This window comes from Macaca nemestrina, chromosome 5 (genome assembly GCF_043159975.1).
Source record: "Macaca nemestrina isolate mMacNem1 chromosome 5, mMacNem.hap1, whole genome shotgun sequence".
NCBI classification, from domain to species: domain Eukaryota; kingdom Metazoa; phylum Chordata; class Mammalia; order Primates; family Cercopithecidae; genus Macaca; species Macaca nemestrina.
In genome coordinates, this window is record NC_092129.1 from 12,430,262 (window position 1) to 12,453,295 (window position 23,034).

Here is a 23,034-nt window from a genome sequence, read left to right on the forward strand (position 1 = left end):
ACCTCTGATTCCACAGGAATAAATTTCATGATCAACTGATGAACAAAACAGCTCTACCATCTGCCATTGGAGGGCTCCAATGCACAAGATAAAAGGAGAGAGGGTCTCCCCACGTTCTCTCAAAGAGGGCTGAAGTAAGAAGGAAACCTCATAAAGCCACATGCAGGTTGAGCCACAGGCAAGCTTCTAAAGGCTTCCGGAGATGGAAGGAGCCTCCTTCAATTGGTGTATTCTGGAGCGGAGACTAGCCCAAGGCCCCCAGGGGTGCAGGACAGCACTGCCACTCATGCCCAGGCATCCTGATTTTTAACCTACTTCCCTCCGTATATGCCACTGTGTTTCAAATGTTTTGGTGTCTGAATTATCTTCTATTCTTGAATTTATGAGGATGCCAAGGAGGTTATGTTTCTGCGAGTTTTATCTATCCTCATTGACTTTACTGGGAATTAAAACTAAGAAAAGTCTAAAATATGTACTTACTTGTTTTGAAATAACAATAATAAACCATTACATGTTGACATACAAATATATTTATATGAAAAGTAACTTTTCCAAAACAAAGAGAAATGAGTGAGAAGAGCAGCTTTGTTTCTACATTTTGGCAAATCTTTTTAATAGAGTATCTCTGATCTGCTTATGCATTCAATCTATTGCAATATGTTGTTTCGATTGGAGAAAATCCAGCCTCACACAGATGTATAGCCGGACAACTATTTCAATAGCCTTTTTGGATACTTTTGAAAAATCTTTGATATTACACCAAAACTCATCAAGTAGCCATTTCTTAGAATCTGAAATCAGATGAAGAATTTTTCATATTTTGTTACATTAAAAATCCATTGATTTTTAATCATGCACTTGGAACAGATCTTTTACCCATGCAAGATTGTTATAAGGCTATACACTGGTCATTTGGATCTGTTGGTTTATTTGGTTATGCAGATCATCCAAATGTTCACACATTTTATAATATGACATTTATAAATCACATTCATTTATATCACCACTGATCTCACTAGAAAAAAATTTAAATATTGGGAAACTTTCAAGCTTATAGTGGTGGAAACAACTTGGCAAAATTCTAATTTTCACTTGAAAGCTGAAATGTTATCACTGGCAAGCAATAATAGCAGTTCTTTTACTAGAAGTAGTAGGTTCCCTTTGTTCATTTTTGAGAAAACATCTGCCAAATACCCAAGTCAGAATAACTCTAGTTGGTCTGTTGTCATTTTTTGTGGTAAATACCACATTCCATTAAAAAAAAAAAAAATCAGTTAGCTTAATGCACAACTCAAACAATCACACCAGTGCCTCCCCTTGGGGTTGCCACTGAACTTGGTCATCAGCAGTAGTACCTCATGTGTCCTTCCCATTTATTTACACTATTAAAAAGACAGATATTCAAAGATACAGGGATTTGGTAAAATTAATAATTTTACTGCGTCAACAAGAACATTCTTAATGAAACTGGCAAATATTTTTTAATTGCAAAGGCCCCACAAAATTCAATGACTACTAGCGCATGGGGATGTCCTTGCCTTGATTCTCTGTAAGGCACCCGCAGTTTACCCATCAAGCTTTTGCACCCTCATTGCACATGTCAACTGTGAAAAAGAAAACTAGCATCTCAGTAATCTCAGTATTACTTTGAAAATAGTTTCAACACGGAGAATTCCCTAAAAGTTTCTTTAAAGAAGAAAATAAAAATCATCCCTAACCACCTTAAGATATCCACTGTAAATATGCGCATGTGTGAGTACATCCACATGTGTTTAGAAAAATGTATCATACCAGACTGGCAAGGCCATGATAATTTTAATGTTTGCATAGTATCCTGTTGTAGGGATGGATGTGTGTGGAGGAGGGAGCACTGCTTGCTTATTTTGTTTTACATTTAATTGACCCTACACTGAAGGGCTTATTCAGATCTTCAGTGTGTCCTGCTTTAAGCAAAGTCCCTCTGGAGCCGTCACTATTATGTGGCCCTGAGTAATTTCCTTACAGAGATTCTGGCCCCAAAAAGGTGGTGAGGATGAGGGCTTGACACAAGCAGCTTGTTTCTCTAGTTCAACCAGAGAGAGGGAGCAGTCTGTCCATGGTGTTGCGTCAAAGGGAGCCCATAAAAGAAATTATGTACCCCATAATTTCATCCACAGTATGGGGAGCTATCTACAGGTTGCTATGTCTGTTTCTATCCTTCTATTACTTAATTTAAATTTAGTAGATTTCATTCTGAAATGTGCTTGTCCTCCTTTGTCCACTTCTAGTCTGGTCATCATTTTACTGTAGATCCCACGTCAACACAGTAGAGAGGACTGGGAAGCTGTCCAGCCCCAGCATTCCTCAGCACAGTGATTCACAGAGCAGAAGGCGAAAGAAGCAAGAGTGCAGATCGCGGTAGGATTCCAGGAGCTCTCACAAACAACCCTGCTCGGACCCACTCACATGCAATCCACGGGCAGGTGGCAGAGGAATCGGGAAGGCAGAAGGCTGGAATCGCCACAAAGCCAGGGCAGCACTGGTTTCAGTTTCAGACCATTTTCACAAACAAAAACTCTTTCAGCACTCGGAAAATTTTCACTTAGAAAAACAAAAGCCAGGAGTTGTAGGTGGGGAAGTTGGAAGACTTTATTTAGTTTTATTCCTCTCAAGTACTGTGCAAAATATTCAGTGAATACTCTCCTAGAGATCACTAATGGTAAGAAAAAGACCCTACCACAGGCACTGCCTTTTATGAAAAAGTGGCATTGGCATCAGAATACCTGGCATAAACCTGAACCAAGCACTGGGATGATGTATCTACCAGTCACAAAGCAATGTGACCCCCAACTTTTCTTCCTTGACACCTGAAGTAAGAGAACAGTATATACGCTGATACCCTCGTTGGAATAGTATCTGACAATCATTGTCTGCTTCTTGGATTTCTACAAACCAATGACCGAAAAGCCACAGTTTCAAGTGTAAAAATGCCTGCACGGGAGGTGGGAACAACGGCCGCCAAAGGCTTCGGAATGAAAACCCCACCACAAACTTGTCTCTCTCTGCAGGAAACTTGCAAGAAATCTGACAAGAGCTCGCTAGCATTTTCCGAAAAACATTGCTCCCAAAGCAAGCATCTATCCTGGCTGCAGCCTCAGCCATCGGGGTAGGGCGAGCTTCTCTGGAATCAACTTTCTCATTTCCCTCTCCCTCCTCTCAAGACAAACATTTTCTCCCAGCTTGAACGTTCCCCGTGGGCGCGCGGGCCTCCTGCCGCCTGGAGCCCGGCTGGCACTGGAGCGCGGCTCCTCCAGAGCGCAGAGGCACCCGACGGCCTGCGGCAGCCCTCAGCCTTTCCCCATGACCTTCTAGAACAGCCCCGCTCTGCCTCCCTCCGGTCTCCCGAGTGCGCCCGTCATCCTGCCTCGGGAGAGGTGAACGCGAGGAAAGAAGGATGACTACCTACGCTCCCGGGAAATTCTGGGCACAGAAAGGCATTACCCCAGCCCGCATGCCGAAAGTCGCCTTTTCCTTTCCTTTTTTCCCCCTGTGCCTGAATCTCCTGGGACACTTAGACGGCTGGAGCCTCCCGACCCCAGGGCGGGCGACGGCAAAGTTAAACGCCAGCGCGCTGCAGTTCCCGGGCGGCGAGGCGTCCCCGCTCCCGCCTCCCACACAGGGCGCCAAGTGCCCCGACCCGCAAGTGACGAGGAGGCACAGGCTAGTGACACGACCCGTAGCCAGTACGGAGCTGGACAACGAGGCCCGAGCGCAGGAGGGTGCGCGGGGAGCGGAGGAGCGCCGGGGGCCGGGGCGCGGCGCGTACCTGGGGCCCCCGCCGAGGAGGCGACGGGGAGCAGGGCGGCCAGGAGCAGCAGCGCAGCCCAGGACAGCCGGCGCGGCGCGCGCAGGGTCGCCCCGGCCTCGGGGGCCATCGGGAGCCCGGGGTGAGCCGGGGCTGGGTGCTCTCGGCTGGCCGAGGGGCGCTGGCCGGAGTCTGGGGAGTGCGGAGGCGCCGCCGTCGGGTCCCCGCCGCCGTCCGTCTGTTCTGCGCGCTCTACGCGGTGCCCGCAGCGCCCCTGCCCCGCGGCGATCGCTCCCGGCCGCGCACCGGCAGCCGCGCTCCGCCACTGAGGCCGCCGACCTCCCGCCGAGCCTTTTAGCCTTGCTTGGGCGCCCCCTGCCGGCATGCGGGGTCTGGGCCGGGGCCGGAGGGGCCGACGGGGGCGACGGGGGCGACGGGGGCGGTGGGGCCCCGGCCGGAGGCGGGCAGGGCGCGGGCCGTAGGGGCCGGAGCGCCCCGGACTGACTTAGCGGTTCTGAACTTGCGGCGGTCGCTGTGCCGGGCCAAGTGGCTGAGGAAGTTCCTCCCCTCGTCTAATCCTCTTATTTTCTGGCTGGGGAAGTCTCCCATCGGGCAGAGGAATACCCTTTGTCCCCTTACATAAACACCTCTGCGCCCCACGTGGGGACTCGGGCCAGGACCCCTCATCCCGTCCCAGCGCTGTAGTTCCTGTGGCTAGCCCGGTCCTTCCACGTCCCTTCCCGCACCCAGCGGCCCCAAGTCTGGGGTTTTCAGTGTCCTTAGACCTTGCTGCGTCTGGCTGTCATTTCTAGGGCATGCACGATGCCAGTTTTCAGTGTGCCTTGGTGCCCAGGCCAAGGACTCAGCGGACCCCGCCTCTCTCGCTTCTGTAATTTTAACGCTACCCCAGGTCTCCCTATTCCTCCTTCCAGCCTGGAAGCCTCGTGGCCCTCCAGACGGACTCGGAGCGCCCCTGGAGGCTACAGTGACTGGAGCTCTAAGAAGGCCGGGTCCTGGCTGCCACGTGCTGCTGTTCACGGACCGGTGTCCTCGAAGAGCTGACCAGGCTAAACTCATCCCAGCGCTGTCAGTTCTCCCTCGTGACAACCCAAAACTTTACCGGATTTGTGTTCTGCAGAGAGGAAAAAACAAAAAAAAAAAAGCTAAATGAATTGTAAATAGATGAAAACTAGAAATACAGTATCTCTTTGAATTTGAGCACCCAGGAAAGGCGTAAACCTACCGCTTTCCTTTCCAGAAAACTCTCCTGCTTACCAGCAAAGGTTTTGTTTGTTTGTTTGTTTGTTTGTTTGTTTTGTTTCTGAGACAGGGTCTCCCTCTGCCTCTGCCACCCAGGCTGGAGTGCAGTGGTGCAATCTTGGCTCACTGCAACCTCCATATCCCAGGCTCAAGCAATTCTCCTGCCTCAGCCTCCTAAGTGGCTGGAATTATAGGCTCCAGCCAACATGTCCAGCTCATTTTTGTATTTTTTGTAGAGACAGGGTTTCCCCATGTTTCCCAGGCTGGTCTCGAACTCCTGAACTCAAGCAATCCGCCCACCTTGACCTCCCAAAGTGCTGGGATTACAGGCATGAGCCACCACGCCCAGCCTAAACACACATTTTCCTGCATTACTCCCTTATTTTGTCATGTTTCCCCACATGCCATTTAATGGAGCTATGTGGTTTCTGTCTCACCAGCAGCCACCCGACTCTTCCTATTTTGGGAGAATTGTAGCTCCCTCCCCAACTCCAACCAAGTGACAGGACCCCTCCTTACCCCCACTCCTTCCCAAAGCCCCACTTCCCCAGTGGCTCAGGGCTCTGCAGTGGCCTAGACAGGGTCACTCGGAGTTGGGACTCTTCTAACAGGTGCTGGTGGAAAGGTCTTTTTCTCCCATCATTCATGGATTTGGAAGGATGGTAGCCATGGCAGGCTGAAACAGCCCTCCTCCCCCAAAAGACATTCCTGTCCTAGTCCCTGGCCCTGTGAATGTCACCTTACATGGTTTATTAAAAAGTGATTAAGCATGTTGAGACGGAGAGATTATCGTGGATTATCTGGGTGGGCCCTAATGCAGTCACATATGTAACTTATAAAACAGAGGAGAGGGAGACTGACACACACAAGAGAAATCCAGGTGAGGATGGAGGCAGACATGGGAGCGATGCACCCACAGCCCAGGGATGCTGGCAGCCACCAGAGGCTGGAAAAGCCTCCCCCAGAGCCTGTGCTGGACTTCAGGCCAGTGGAACTGATTTCAGACTTCTGGTCTCCAAGACTGTGAGACAGCAAATTTCTGTTGTTTAAGCCACCCATTCCATTTGTAATTATTTGTTACAGCGGCCACAGGACGCCAGTGCAGTAGCCAGGATGGGCCTGTGGCTCTGGCTCCAGCCTGCAGGGACACCAGCCAAAGAGAAGGAAGCCATGTCCAGAGAGAAGACAAGCGGGTAGAAAAGCGCTGGGCAGGTGTGAGAGTCCCGGGCTCCAGCCTCACCCCTGCGCTTTCTGAATGCTGGTTCTGGGGACAGCATATTCCATTTTGCTAACTTAGAATGAGATTTCTATTTTCTATAACCAATGAGTCTTGGCTAGTGCATTCCCCCCTGTTCTTAAGAGAACAAGAACCAAGATTTATCTTTATTGCTCATCTGTCACCCAAAAGAGGCCATCACAGAACCAAACACAGTAACATCCAGGAAATGCTGAGGTTAACTGCCATTCATTCATTCGTTCAGCAAATACTTACTGTGATCTACTCTGTCCCCAACACTGCTTAGACCCCGGGGATTAGCAGTGACTAAAAGCAGATGAATAGCAGGAGGTAAGTAAAAAGTGGAGAAGGGGAGGCAGCGCTGAGGTCCTTACAGGCTGCAGGAAGGGCTTAGGCTTTCACTCTGAGAGATGAAGGGTGACACTGGAGAATTCTGATGAGAGAAGACATGGGTAAGCAGGCTCTTACAGTCCCAGTGAGGCAAGACAATGCTTGGACATGATGGACAGCAGTGGGGCATGAGAACCAACAAGGTTCTGGATGCATCTTAAAGGCATGGCTTGGGAGATTTTCTGACTCATTGGATATGGAGAAAAAGAGGATTTGCAATATACCAAGTCACACTATTCTCATGCTGCTCATTAACTCTCTGTTGTGACTTCCGTAATTTCACGATGTCACTCTTTAATTTCATTTTAATGAACTAATCTTGCCATAATCTGTAGATGCACACAGTGAAAGCTCATCAGACATCAGTTTTCTTCCCTGCATCCTCATGAGATGCATGTGCACTTATCTTCCTCCCCAGAATGATACTTATTAGAGCACATTTCTTAGGGGTACATTTCAGAGTGAAGCACAATGCAAAATTACTTCCAGTTTTAGAGTTTCAGAACTCTCAACCATGGGCTGTTTGATATTAAACAAGATTACTGACACTTATGAGTTCTGATTCTGATTTCATTACAAATTTGAGAACGTGTGCTTAATCAAAAGGTATTATTACCCTTAGGTTGAAAAGATCTTAAAGAAAATGGAACTAGGAGTCAGTCATCTGTCCTGAACGTGGTCATCTCAAAAATACGAGCTCACGGAAGTTTTCTTCCTTCTTGTCAGTTTTGAGTCCAATGTCAATACTGTTGTCCTGTGAAAGATTTTAAGACTTTAATATTTTTTCACATAATTTCCTGATGTCCTGATTGCTGTTTCTATTTTGTTCATCAAAACCAAACAGACTGGAGGTTGCTCTGGGGCTAGACAGATGACCAGTCATTAAAATCAATGCCTTATTAGCCTGCCTTAGTTCTGTGGTTTTTTCTGACTGCACAGATCAGCTTGTGTCCATATACACTATTTCTGGTTCTAGTTATTTTTAAAATAACCATAGATCCAAGGAGTTCAGTACTCCTCATACACATTGTCGTGGCATTCCTACGTGATAGGGCCAATTAAAATGCTATTCTCGTGTTTCATATAGATAAATGGGAAGCAAGTTCAAATGACCTTCCAGTACAGATTCAAGTAGAGTTTTGAAAGTACGTGTCTCATATTATTCATCTGACATCAAATCTTGTTCAGTCTTCAATTTGGCTCATGTGGCTCTTTAATTCCTTTTTAAGCACCTCATTTGAATATATCTGCATATTGTGACTGCAGTAGGACACTATGCAATACCCATTACACAATAGTGATGTGCTTTTCAAAGACTACACAGAAGGAGAACAAAAGAGAGTGTGCACCTATAGCACTAGATGTGACTGTGGGGAGCTCAGTAAATCAGACACAGCAGATCTGGAGGAACACATCCGTCCCCAGGATTCTATGAACAGACGGAAAAGGGAAAAGAAAATAGAGGCAGGCAAGTAGACACTGCCATCTCAATTTCACCTTGACCTGGGAGAAGGATAATAGAAATAGCTTCTAATTGGCAATAAAATAAAATAATAAAATGATGCTTTGCTACTTTTCTTGAACAGTATTCATTTCGTTCTGATTCTCACAACAACTTTAGAAGCACTATTCGGATTTTACAGGAGAAAACCAAGGCTCCAAGAGGTTGTGTGGCATGTGCTTGGCCCTTTAACTGGTGCGCCTGGGAGTCCAATCTGAGCCTCTAACCCCAAGTGCACATCTCTGTCCACCACACATGACACTCAGAAGGTCCTCTCTCTCTCTCCCATTTTCATTAAAACTATGAGGATCAAGGGAGAGAGGACAAATAAAGGTCTGTTTTGCACACCCCATGTCCCCATGTCCACTGCAGATTTATCAGAGACACTTCCTTACCATCCAGAGAGTGACCAATCCCTCTTGGCAAACAACTACATGAGACCTCAATGTTACATCACTCATGTTCTTAGGGTTTCAAAGATGCAGGCAAGAAATGATGCTTCTCAAAAAAACCCTGCCATGAATCCATCATTGCCCAAAACACACTTCCTCTGCATAGCAGTTCTAACATGTTTCCACTGCAAGATAGTGCCAAGGCAATTTTCCTCTGTTGTACAAATCTACTGGGAATTAGTGAAACACAAAGGATTAAGATGTCAGACACCAGCCTCACATATGCACGGTTGGCATGATTAAATAAAAAATCTCACAGATTTGTGTTCTTAAGTTTCTGTCCAATGGTCCAGGTCAATCCAGTCTACATTCCACATATGGAAGAAGATATTCCAATTCTGCCAGCTACTGTTTGTCAATGGGGACAAGAGAAATCATTCATTCAGCTATTCCTTTATAATATCCTTTGCTGAACACCTGTTTTTGTTCCATGCCATGTAGTAGAATCTGGGAATGCAAATGTGACTAAGACACAGACAGCCCATGCTTCAAAGAGCTCACATTCAAATGCAGCAGATAAACAAATAAACAACTGAAAACAGTCACAATCCAATGTGACAAATGCTGCAATCTTCAGGCCATGGAGCTTAGAGGAATTTTGATGAATGTTGCCCAACACTTCCTTTACTTTACTTATTTTCCCACCAAGGAGATTTTTAACGCTATGTCTACTTCCCATAGGCAGACATAGGGGTACGCTCACTCTCTTCACGCTAATCCTATGGAATTAAAAAGAGCACAGTTTGGGGAGGAGACATTAGTAAGTCTGAGTGGAACAAGAGCTCAAAATGTAGTCTTCAAGTTGCAGTTGGCAGTTTGAAAAGCTGGCCCAGCATTATGCTAAGGAAACATATGTCTGGCCGCCTTCCCAGGCTGCATTTTTCTGACTCCCAGCGTCTTGTCAAGAGCAGACCGCAACTGCTAGTCCATGAGCAGTGCAGAGCTGCCCACCCGAGCCCATGCTGGTGTGCACAGGGTGTGCCACTCCAGCCCCTCATGCCTCAGATAGCATGAGGACAGACAGGCACTCACTCTGGAAATGGGGACATTCATTATTTGTTCAGTAGTCCCATAATGAACCCTACCTGAGTACCTGGCCCATGAACAGAGCACAGACCTGTGGTCACCTGTGAAATGACATCTGCACCAGCTGACAGCTGACAGCTGACGGGGGCTTTGCTGTCTCTGCAGTGTGACTGGCCTGGAGGAAGTGATGAAGTAGACAGTTCACCGGTGGTGACCCCAGCCCCTTTCCCTCCTGGGTGGTGTCTCCCTCTCAGGCACCTACCGAAGCACATCATGCCCTTTCATACTGCACCCTTCTCACCACCCATCAAGCCTTCCTTCAAGATCCAATCACCTCCTTCTAACTAGGATGTAAATAAGTGACTGATAAGGCTTTGTGGACTTTTCTCCATAAGGATGTGGTGCTCTGCAGCTCACAAAGCCACAGAGTGTGTGCTCATTCATCCGCACGAACCATAAGGGAGGGTGACACTTTATTATGCCCATTTTACAGAGGCAGAAACTTAGGTTCTGTGTCCAGCCAGCATTCATGCAGTTAAGGAATAGCACAGCTAGGAGGCAAATCCTGATACTCCACCTGCAAACACAGTGCTCTTCGCACAACAGGTCATCAAAACAAGAATTCTCAAGTGTTGAATTAGTAAGTAACAAAATGTCAACAGGGAGGCATTTAGGATGAGGGCCTCTTTTATTTACAGTTAGATTTTCCTGACTTAAGAAAAAGCACCATCTTCTGCATCCTCATTATAACCACTGCTCTCTTGCCATGCTTGAGAAGTGAAGTCGATTTTCCTTACATTCTTTAGAATCTGCACAAAAACATCTAGGAGAAAATATTCTGTGATTCTATAGCATCCAAATCAATGTGCTTCCCTAACACAGCTCACAGATCGTACCTAGTTGTTATTCACATGATGCTCCTGAGATGAAAAAGCAGGCTTGAGCTGTTTTATAGGCAGCCTCCATTCTGGGAAGGGACCTTACTCTCCGTCTAGATTCATTCATGATTTTGTGAGCCCTCAGCCCATTCAGCCTATAGGCCTCTTCCCTGTTCTGGAAGCATCTTTCCCTGACTTCTGACACTGGAGCCTGTCCTGACCTGTGTTCTACTTCTCCTGCCTCTGTTCCTCCATCTCCTCTGCAGTGCTGAGCCCTTTTCAAGTCTCCTTCACCCCTCGCCCTAGAAATCCCATCCACGGTCACTCCAGTCACTCTGCCCTTTCCGTCTTGGGGTCACCTTGCTGCCTCTTCACAGAGATTTTGCACCAGCTGATCCCATCCCCTGTTCCTTTCTGCCTTTCCACCTATCCTTCAAAGCTCAGCTTTTATTAGAGTTTCCCTAGAACCCTTTGACCAGGTAAAATCTCCCCTTTCTGCTCGCTCACAGCACCACAGAACTTACTTTTGTGGTCCTTCCCATGGCTGAATTTTCATGCTTATCTCCAAGGCTACTCATCCGTCACCCAGCTTGACTGTAAGCTTCATGAGGACTGGGATCACATCTGTTTTTGCTTACCTTGTATCCCTATAGCCTGGCGTGTGACCTGAATCATAGCAGGAAGTCAGTAGACATTTGTGAGTTCGTGTGTACAAGCATGCATACACGAAGGATCTTCTTTATTCAGTAGTACAAACTTGGTAGAATGGTGATATGGTTTGGCTCTGTGCCCCACTCAAATCTCATGTTGAAATGTAATCCCCTGTGTTGGAGGTGGAGCCTGGTAGGAGGTGATTGGATCATGGGGCTGGTGTCTAATATTTAGCACCAGTCCCATGAGATCTGGTTGTTTAAAAGTGTGTAGCACCCCACTTCCCACCCTTCACTCTCTTCCTCCTGCTCCTGCTATGTAGACGTGCTTGCTTCCCCTTTGCCTTCCACCATGATTGTAAGTTTCCTAAGGCCTCCCCAGCCATGCTTCCTGTATAGCCTGTGGAACTGTGAATCAATTAAACCTCTTTTCTTTATAAAGTACCCAGTTTCAGGTATTTCTTTATAGCAGTGGGTGAATGGACTAATACAACTGCCCTCTGCAAGAAGTCAGTGTAAGCTCGGACCTATTCCCTGCTGCAGCCCACTCCCACCCAGACCCTGGCTGTACCCAGCGTGCATAAGCAGCAACTCGGCAGACAGATGTCCTCAGGCCGAGAGACACTCTGGCAAACACAGTTTAAAAATGTTAAATTTCTCATTCTGGGTTACTGGTACAGTGAGACTAGCAATTTGTAAAAGGATATTTATATATTGTTTCTAAGGTGAAGGAGGATAAATGCAAGTAATTTTGTAGGAAATTCAAATTTTTGTATTAATTAGTGACACTTGCCCTGTTTGTTGTTTCTTTCATTCATTCAACAGTTAGACACTGAATGCCTTGCAATTTGCTGACATCCTAACTTCTCTAATCAGATTGTGCAGCTGGTTGGGCAAATGTAATATTAACCATTGCTGCCAGGAAAATCTCTCTAAACTCATATAATGTGATTAATCACCTTGGCCAACAGGTCATATTAGAAAGGTACCAACTGAGGGAGACTTCTCAGACCATCTCCTTCTCTTCTAGTTCATGCTTGAACAATTACCCAACTATGTGACAGGTTTTGTTTGTCTGTTTTCAAAAAAAAATTGTGTTCTGGTTACTCCAAAACGTAGTGACTAAAAACAATAATTGTACATTATCTTTCTCAGTTTCCGTGTGTCAGGAAGCTGGAAGTGGCCTGGTTGGGTAGGTCTGGCTTGGAGGTCCCTCATGAGTTGCATGGGCTTGGGCTGTCATCATCTGAAGGCTTGACTGGGGCTGGAGGATCCACTTCCCAGCTAATTCACTCCGGGCTGGCAAGTTAGTGCTGGCTGCAAGGTGGGGCCTCAGTGCCTCTCCACAGAGCTGTTTGAATATCTTCAGAGCATGGCAGTTGGCTTTCCCTGGAGCAAGTAATGCAGGAGTCCAAGGCAGAAGTGCAATGCCTTTTCAGACGACCCTCAGAAGTCACCCACTGTCACTACCACCATATTCTATTGGTGACACAGACCAGCCTTGATTCACCATGGGAGTAGACTACACAAACGGCATGAAGACCTTTGGTGGATCATAGAGGACCAACATGGAGACTCACTGCCACAGGCTGACACCACAACAAGACCCCTGCTTTCTTGCATATTTTCCGGCTCACTGAACCAAATGATTTGTTTTCCTTTGACTCTCCTCTGGGCTCATTCACCTTTGTTCTAGCTGAGGCTTTGCTGCTAGGAAAGGTACACGCTTGCACAGCCCTCTCAGGCCTGCTCCAGGTGGGTCATCATGATTGTAAGTTTCCTAAGGCCTCCCCAGCCATGCTTCCTGTACAGCCTGTGGAACTGTGAGTCAATTAAACCTCTTTTCTTTATAAAGTACCCACTTTCAGGTATTTCTTTATAGCAGTGCAAAAATGAACTAATAAAACTGCCCTCTGCAAGAAGGCAATTCTGCTCCTCTAGGCCTTTTCCCTCTTATTTACACCCTGGCCTGTGGTGCCTCTCTGTCAGTGTGTCCCTGTTCTGTGTCCCTGAGAATATTTTAAAACTAAAGTTTAGCCAGGCATGTTGGCACAAACCCATAGTCCCACGTACTCAAGAGGCAGAGACAGGAGGATCGCTTGAGTCTAGAAGGTCAAGGCTGCAGTGAACAGTGACCGCGCCACTGCACCTCAGCATGGAGGACAGTGAGACCCTGTCTCAATAAATAAATACATAAATGCATAAGACTAGATTATAACCTTATTTGATTTTACAGCATGTATCCTTCTGTGTTCATAAAATATGACATACATTGCAGCTCATAAGTCCTATACAGTGGCCCATCCAGGACAGACTCCATTTGCAGCCTCATTTCATTTAATGGGACCCCCTGTGCAGCGTTTGCAGATGGAAACAATGCAGGGTTTCCCTCTTTACTGCTCTGATAGATCACCCCTCCTCTGCACGTTCTCACGTACTTCCCTTGGCCTGGAAGGCTCCCACTCATTTTTCCCTCACTTAATCAGTTTACTCCAACAATGTTTTACAACATTTATTCAAATCTTTTTTTTTAACTTTTTTTTTTTTAGACAGAGTCTCACTCTGTCACCCAGGCTGGAGTGCAGTGCACCATCTCGGCTGACTGCAACCTCTGCCTCCCCAGTTCAAGCAATTCTCCTGCTTCAGCTCCCTAGTAGCTGGGATTACAGGCACATGCCACCATGCCCAGCTAATTTTTTGTATTTTTAGTAGAGACAGGGTTTCTCCATGTTGGCCAGGCTGGTCTTGAACTCCTGAGTTATTGCCTCCACTTCTTGAGAACCTGGAACTATGGGTTTGTGCCAACATACCTGGCTATACTCTAGTTTTAAAGTATTCTCAGGGACACAGAACTCCTGACCTCAGGTGATCCACCTGCCTCGGCCTCCCAAAGTGCTGGGACTACAGGCAGGAGCCACTGCGCCTGGCTGCATTTATTCAAATCTTATGCCACTTCACATAGTTTATAATCACATGTCCTTGCTCCTGACTTCATTGCAAACTCCCACACCTATTTGGTACCCATAGGAACCACTAAGAAAGCAGAGAACACACTGGGCCTTAGCAAAGCATTTTCAAATACCTTCGATGAATTTTTCAACGAACACTCATGGGATACCTACTACGCACTGAGCACGGTGATAAATACTGAAGGCACATTAGGAAGAAACAGTGTCTGGAATTATTTTTTAGATGAATAGTATTTTGGTATCAACAAAGTACAAGGCCCAATCATGTATTATTCACTTTAAAGTATGACTTATCTGCATGAATTAATAAATTTATTATCAAAAAGAAGTTGAAATATAGCAATGTGGTTGCTTTGTGAGATGGTTTGGCTCTGTGTCCCCACCCAAATCTCATGTCAAATTGTAATCCTCGGTATTGGAAGAGGGGCCTGGTGGGAGGTGGTTGAATCATGGGGGCGGATTTCCCCCTTGCTGTTCTCATGATAGAGTTCTCACAAGATCTGCTTGTTTGAAAGTGTGTAGCACCTCCTTCTTCTCTCCCTCTTCCTCCTCCTCCAGCCATGTGAAAATATGCCTCCTTCCCCTTCGCCTTCCACCATGATTGTAAGTTTCCTGAGGCCTCCCCAGCCACACTTCCTGTACATCCTATGAAACTGTGAGTTAACTAAACCTCTTTTAAAAAATAAAAATAAATCACTTAGTCTCAGGTAGTTTTTTGTCCAGTGCAAGAACAGACTAATACACTTTGCATATTGCAAGAACTAGCAAACTCCTAAACAAGACTAATTAATCAAGCTGAAAATTCTTTTCATACAGTTGTTTGCTTGGTTTATAGCCTAGCACAAAAATGTCACTGAAGTATATTTTAAACAGAAGGATGTCTTGTTCTAACTGTTGGCAAGAAATAAAATATGCCAAGTATCAAATATCACAAGGAAACTTGAAACTGCTGAGCCACCGTATCAGATTATTATTACAGGTTCTCCAAGAAGACACACTCACCAGTATTCTCAAACTAGGAAGGAGAATCTGCATGGCAAGCATGGCCCCCCATCCAGGGACTGAAGGACCCACTCCCTATATTACCTGTCCCTACCTTGCTGTGATGCCCTGAGCCCTGAGCTTCCCGTCATTCATTCAGGATTCTGTTTCTGGCTTCGTTTCCTCTTTACTGAAACTCACTCAGATCAGTAAGAGGAATCATCCACTGAGTATATCCACCTCCAGTCCCACCTTCCATCTGCAAGTCTGACAGGAGCAGCTGGGTGGAATTGTGTAGCTGTGACCACCTCAGACATTTCTCCACTGTGCTCCTTTCAAAATACTTAGGATCCTATAAGTGTATTTCACCTTTATGTCGAAAAATTATTCAAGATAGGGTTGGAGTGAACAGAACAGAGGATTGACTACAAAAATGAAACAGGACCTGACTTCAAAAAGCAGCTTCAGAGTAGTGGGACAGAGAGATAAGAGAGGAAAAGGAACTGTAAGACAAAGTAATTAATTCCCAAGAGAAGGATATGTATGTATGTGTGTCTACACACATACACATATAGATATACATACATATTCATACACACACACTGCTTAATGCACAGGAGACATGAGACATGTTCAGGTGAGGAGACCAATGACAGGTGTCTTGAAACAGTCAGTGTTTGAGACAGACCTTGCAGGAAAGATAATAACCAGTGGAAACAGCGATGGCAGGACAGTGTCATCACCAAGACCAATGCAAGGAAGGAAAAGGAGAGAGTTAAGAAGTGGAGTTGGCTGGACTGGAGGATGCATGAAAGGGATCAGCAGGGGATAGGGTTTTAAAGATGGGATAGAGCTCATTACAGAAAAACTTAAAGGCAGGACTGGGGAGTTTGGGTTTACTCTGAAGGCAAGAGGAAGCCACTGAACAGCAAAGTGTATCAACTGTGTCTCATAAAGGAGCAGTGAGGTATGAGTGAGACAACCTAATGGCAGTATCTTCAAAGAGATGACAAACCATACAAACCTAAGGGATTTACACTCTAAAAATCATACTTGTGCTCCAGAAACATTAATTATGCAGCTAGCTGCAGGATTGATTGGCAGGAGGAAAGAATCAAGGGAGAGAAGGAGTTAAGAGGCCATTACAATAATCCCAGTAAGAGGTCAAAAAAACCTGATTGAGGGCTTCATCAGAGAAACAAGTTCTTAGACAAGATACTATGGAGGTAGAATTAACAGAATATGATATATGTGTGATGGGGGCATTGAGGGGTCTTTGGGCTTACCACAGACAGAGACTAAATCTGAGCACCTCTGACCCCCACATCAATCTGTACTCCTGCCAGACGTGGGGGCTCACACCTATAATCCCAGCTCTTTGAAAGGCAGAGGTGGGCAGATTACCTGAGGTCAGGAATTTGAGACCAGCCTGGCCAACATGGTAGAACCCTGTCTCTACTAAAAATACAAAAAAATCAACCAGGCATGGTGGCATGTGCCTGAAGTCATAGCTACCCAGGAGGCTGAGGCAGGGGAATCGCTTGAACTTGGAAGGCGGAGGTTGCAGTGAGCCAAGATCTTACCACTGCATTCAAGCCTAGGCAACACAGCGAGACTCTATCACACACACACACACACAAAATCTGGACTCCTGAGTGTTCTAGGTCAGAGACATCTTCTGTCACTAACAAAAGCAAACAGAAAACCTCTTTGGAGGAAAACATCCTTAATTTAGGCCCTCAGGATTTCCACAACTTAAGATCAATAAAATATGAGATCATAAACCCTCAAAGAAATAAACACTATGAGAAGAGCCAGCCAAAATAAGGTATGGTTCCCAGGTTTTCCAGATATTAGTATTTATTAGATTCAAAATATAAAATAATACATGACATGTTTAGAAAAATAAAAATAAAATAAAAAACACACAATGTTTTGAGCAGAAGCTAAATATAAATTATAAATGAAAAATATTGCTGTGGGTAATAAAAGCTCAATGGATAGCTAAATAGTAGATTAGATATGGTAGAAGAGAAAATTTGAGAACTGGAAGACTAGGTTAGAAGATACTAAGATTATAGCACAGAGGTACAAGCAAATGAAAAATATGAAGAAGTAAAAAGTTATAAAAAAATAGAATCAATAAGTCTAGCACATGACCAATCAAAGTATCAGAAGAAAAGGGTTGACAGAATAGAGAAGAGACAATATTCAAAGAAATAATGGCTGAAGACTGATGAAAGATGTAAATCCACTGATATAGGACACACAACAAATACCAAGCCAGATAAACATAACAAAATCAAGGCACACTGTATTGAGGTTAAGAATACAGGATGTAAAAAAGGTGATTAAAAGCAGCCAAAAAGTAATGAGAGAACATCTGCAAAAGGACTAAAGTTAACAGCAGACTCCTCAACAATAGGCTGAAGATGGTGGAATATCTTCATACTTTAAGAGAAAATAACTGCAAGCTTAGAATTGTATACCCAGCAAAATTATCTTTCACGAATTAAGTAAAATAAAGGCATTTTCAGACAAAATTTGGGAGTACTTATTACCTACAGAACTCTACTAAAGAAACCTCTACAAGTACTTCAGGAAGAAAAGACTGACCTCAGAATAAAGGTCTGGGATGCAAGGAGAGAAACAGTGGACAAAGAATTGTGGAAATGTGCAGGTAAATCTAAACAAAGAGCAATTGTACAGTATAATTTTTAAATGTTTAATCATAGGGTTTGAAAAGAAGACAATACACAAAATATGTGGTTTTTTGTTTGTTTGTTGTTTGTTTTTGAGACAGAGTCTCTTACTTTGTTGCCCAGGCTGGAGTGCAATGGTACAATCCTGGCTCACTGCAACCTCTGCCTCCTGGATTCAAGGGATCCTCCTGCCTCAGCCACTCAAGTAGCTGAGATTACAAATGCGTGCCACCACACCTGGCTAATTTTTGTATTTTTAGTAGTGACAGGGTTTCACCATGTTGGCCAGGCTGGTCTCGAACTCCTGACTTCAAATGATCCACCCACCTTGGCCTCCCAAAGTGCTGGGATTGCAGGCGTAAGCCATCATGCCTAGCCAAAGACAATACACAAAAGATGTGAATGAAAAAGAATGAAATCAGTTGGGTATGCATTGTTAAGCATGTTCAAATGAATTTCTATTGTTCCACAGGGAAAATGGAAAGTAAACTGTATAGTTTTTTCATTAAATATGGCAAAATTTTAAGAGTAACAACTAAAAACATAGTGTCTAACTTCTAAATAAAGAAGAGGATGTCGGGGGGCGGAGCAAGATGGCCGAATAGGAACAGCTCCAGTCTCCAACTCCCAGTGTGAGCGACACAGAAGACCGGTGATCTCTGCATTTTCAACTGAGGTACTGGGTTCATCTCACTGGGGAGTGCCGGACGATCGGTGCTGGTCAGCTGCTGCAGCCCGACCAGCGAGAGCTGAAGCAGGGCGAGGCATCGCCTCACCTGGGAAGCGCAAGGGGGAAGGGAATCCCTTTTCCTAGCCAGGGGAACTGAGACACACAACACCTGGAAAATCGGGTAACTCCCACCCCAATACTGCGCTTTAAGCAAACAGGCACACCAGGAGATCATATCCCACACCTGGCCGGGAGGGTCCCACACCCACGGAGCCTCCCTCATTGCTAGCACAGCAGTCTGTGATCTACCGGCAAGGCAGCAGTGAGGCTGGGGGAGGGGCGCCCGCCATTGCTGAGGCTTAAGTAGGTAAACAAAGCTGCTGGGAAGCTCGAACTGGGTGGAGCTCACAGCAGCTCAAGGAAACCTGCCTGTCTCTGTAGACTCCACCTCTGGGGACAGGGCAATAACAAACACAGCCGAAACCTCTGCAGACGCAAACGACTCTGTCTGACAGCTTTGAAGAGAGCAGTGGATCTCCCAACACGGAGGTTGAGATCTGAGAAGGGACAGACTCCCTGCTCAAGTGGGTCCCTGACCCCTGAGTAGCCTAACTGGGAGACATCCCCCACTAGGGGCAGTCTGACACCCCACACCTCACAGGGTGGAGTACACCCCTGAGAGGAAGCTTCCAAAGCAAGAATCAGACAGGTACACTCGCTGTTCAGAAATATTCTATCTTCTGCAGCCTCTGCTGCTGATACCCACGCAAACAGGGTCTGGAGTGGACCTCAAGCAATCTCCAACAGACCTACAGCTGAGGGTCCTGACTGTTAGAAGGAAAACTATCAAACAGGAAGGACACCTACACCAAAACCCCATCAGTACATCACCATCATCAAAGACCAGAGGCAGATAAAACCACAAAGATGGGGAAAAAGCAGGGCAGAAAAGCTGGAAATTCAAAAAATAAGAGCGCATCTCCCCCGGCAAAGGAGCGCAGCTCATCGCCAGCAACGGATCAAAGCTGGACGGAGAATGACTTTGACGAGATGAGAGAAGAAGGCTTCAGTCCATCAAATTTCTCAGAGCTAAAGGAGGAATTACGTACCCAGCGCAAAGAAACTAAAAATCTTGAAAAAAAAGTGGAAGAATTGATGGCTAGAGTAATTAATGCAGAGAAGGTCATAAACGAAATGAAAGAGATGAAAACCATGACACGAGAAATACGTGACAAATGCACAAGCTTCAGTAACCGACTCGATCAACTGGAAGAAAGAGTATCTGCGATTGAGGATCAAATGAATGAAATGAAGCGAGAAGAGAAACCAAAAGAAAAAAGAAGAAAAAGAAATGAACAAAGCCTGCAAGAAGTATGGGATTATGTAAAAAGACCAAATCTACGTCTGATTGGGGTGCCTGAAAGTGAGGGGGAAAATGGAACCAAGTTGGAAAACACTCTTCAGGATATCATCCAGGAGAACTTCCCCAACCTAGTAGGGCAGGCCAACATTCAAATCCAGGAAATACAGAGATCGCCACAAAGACACTCCTCGAGAAGAGCAACTCCAAGACACATAATTGCCAGATTCACCAAAGTTGAAATGAAGGAAAAAATCTTAAGGGCAGCCAGAGAGAAAGGTCGGGTTACCCACAAAGGGAAGCCCATCAGACTAACAGCAGATCTCTCGGCAGAAACTCTCCAAGCCAGAAGAGAGTGGGGGCCAATATTCAACATTCTTAAAGAAAAGAATTTTAAACCCAGAATTTCATATCCAGCCAAACTAAGTTTCATAAGTGAAGGAGAAATAAAATCCTTTACAGATAAGCAAATGCTTAGAGATTTTGTCACCACTAGGCCTGCCTTACAAGAGACCCTGAAGGAAGCACTAAACATGGAAAGGAACAACCGGTACCAGCCATTGCAAAAACATGCCAAAATGTAAAGACCATCGAGGCTAGGAAGAAACTGCATCAACTAACGAGCAAAATAACCAGTTAATATCATAATGGCAGGATCAAGTTCACACATAACAATCTTAACCTTAAATGTAAATGGACTAAATGCTCCAATTAAAAGACACAGACTGGCAAACTGGATAAAGAGTCAAGACCCATCAGTCTGCTGTATTCAGGAGACCCATCTCACACGCAGAGACATACATAGGCTCAAAATAAAGGGATGGAGGAAGATTTACCAAGCAAATGGAGAACAAAAAAAAGCGGGGGTTGCAATACTAGTCTCTGATAAAACAGACTTTAAACCATCAAAGATCAAAAGAGACAAAGAAGGCCATTACATAATGGTAAAGGGATCAATTCAACAGGAAGAGCTAACTATCCTAAATATATACGCACCCAATACAGGAGCACCCAGATTCATAAAGCAAGTCCTTAGAGACTTACAAAGAGACTTAGACTCCCATACAATAATAATGGGAGACTTCAACACTCCACTGTCAACATTAGACAGATCAACGAGACAGAAAGTTAACAAGGATATCCAGGAATTGAACTCATCTCTGCAGCAAGCAGACCTAATAGACATCTATAGAACTCTCCACCCCAAATCAACAGAATATACATTCTTCTCAGCACCACATCGTACTTACTCCAAAATCGACCACATAATTGGAAGTAAAGCACTCCTCAGCAAATGTACAAGAACAGAAATTATAACAAACTGTCTCTCAGACCACAGTGCAATCAAACTAGAACTCAGGACTAAGAAACTCAATCAAAACCGCTCAACTACATGGAAACTGAACAACCTGCTCCTGAATGACTACTGGGTACATAACGAAATGAAGGCAGAAATAAAGATGTTCTTTGAAACCAGTAAGAACAAAGATACAACATACCAGAATCTCTGGGACACATTTAAAGCAGTGTGTAGAGGGAAATTTATAGCACTAAATGCCCACAAGAGAAAGCAGGAAAGATCTAAAATTGACACTCTAACATCGCAATTAAAAGAACTAGAGAAGCAAGAGCAAACACATTCAAAAGCTAGCAGAGGGCTAGAAATAACTAAGATCAGAGCAGAACTGAAGGAGATAGAGACACAAAAAACTCTCCAAAAAATCAATGAATCCAGGAGTTGGTTTTTTGAAAAGATCAACAAAATTGACAGACCACTAGCAAGACTAATAAAGAAGAAAAGAGAGAAGAATCAAATCGACGCAATTAAAAATGATAAAGGGGATATCACCACCGACCCCACAGAAATACAAACTACCATCAGAGAATACTATAAACACCTCTACGCAAATAAACTGGAAAATCTAGAAGAAATGGATAATTTCCTGGACACTTACACTCTTCCAAGACTAAACCAGGAAGAAGTTGAATCCCTGAATAGACCAATAGCAGGCTCTGAAATTGAGGCAATAATTAATAGCCTACCAACCAAAAAAAGTCCAGGACCAGATGGATTCACAGCTGAATTCTACCAGAGGTACAAGGAGGAGTTGGTACCATTCCTTCTGAAACTATTCCAATCAATAGAAAAAGAGGGAATCCTCCCTAACTCATTTTATGAGGCCAACATCATCCTGATACCAAAGCCTGGCAGAGACACAACAAAAAAAGAGAATTTTAGACCAATATCCCTGATGAACATCGATGCAAAAATCCTCAATAAAATACTGGCAAACCGGATTCAGCAACACATCAAAAAGCTTATCCACCATGATCAAGTGGGCTTCATCCCTGGGATGCAAGGCTGGTTCAACATTCGCAAATCAATAAACATAATCCAGCATATAAACAGAACCAAAGACAAGAACCACATGATTATCTCAATAGATGCAGAAAAGGCTTTTGACAAAATTCAACAGCCCTTCATGCTAAAAACGCTCAATAAATTCGGTATTGATGGAACGTACCTCAAAATAATAACAGCTATTTATGACAAACCCACAGCCAATATCATACTGAATGGGCAAAAACTGGAAAAATTCCCTTTGAAAACTGGCACAAGACAGGGATGCCCTCTCTCACCACTCCTATTCAACATAGTGTTGGAAGTTCTGGCTAGGGCAGAACTTCAAGGGGGGTGGATCACCTAAGAACCCCAAGGGGGGTGGATCACCTAAGGTCACAAGTTCGGTTAGAGACTAGCCTGCCCAACATGGTGAAACTCCACCTCTACTAAAAATACAAAAATTAGCCGAGGGTGGTGGCACACACCCGTAATCCCAGCTACTTAGGAGGCTGAGGCAGGAGAATCACTTGAACCTGGGAGGTGGAGTTGCAGTGAGCCGAGATCACACCACTGCACTCCAGCCTGGGCAAAAAGAGTGAGACTCCATCTCAAAAAAAGAAAAAGAAAAAGAAAAGAAGATTGCAATGAATTATCATACTTATTTTGTCTACCTATCATAATTACTTCATCTGCTTATCAAATGTTATGTTAATAAATTTGAAAATTCATATAAAATAAATTCCTGGAAAATTATAACTTATAAAATTTGACTTAAAAACAATGGGAATAATCAATCAGTCCTGGAATTATTAAATAAATGTAATTAGTAG

The 23,034-nt window shown here is 44.8% G+C and overlaps 1 protein-coding gene across 6 annotated transcripts in view; it reads right to left on the reverse strand.

Annotated features, from left to right (window-relative positions):
- LOC105492030 (fibronectin type III domain containing 1) overlaps positions 1-23,034 on the reverse strand; it is a 148,632-nt gene that overhangs the window by 98,841 nt on the left and 26,757 nt on the right. For 3 of the 6 annotated variants that reach the window (XM_011758863.2, XM_011758859.2, XM_011758860.2), the window contains exon 1: positions 3,806-3,919. The exons of the other annotated variants lie outside the window; for them this stretch is intronic. In XM_011758863.2, the coding sequence (XP_011757165.2) occupies positions 3,806-3,914 (109 nt within the window). In that variant the 5' untranslated portion in view covers positions 3,915-3,919. Of the gene's footprint in view, positions 1-3,805; positions 3,920-23,034 lie in introns of those variants that run through there. 6 annotated transcript variants of the gene reach the window in all.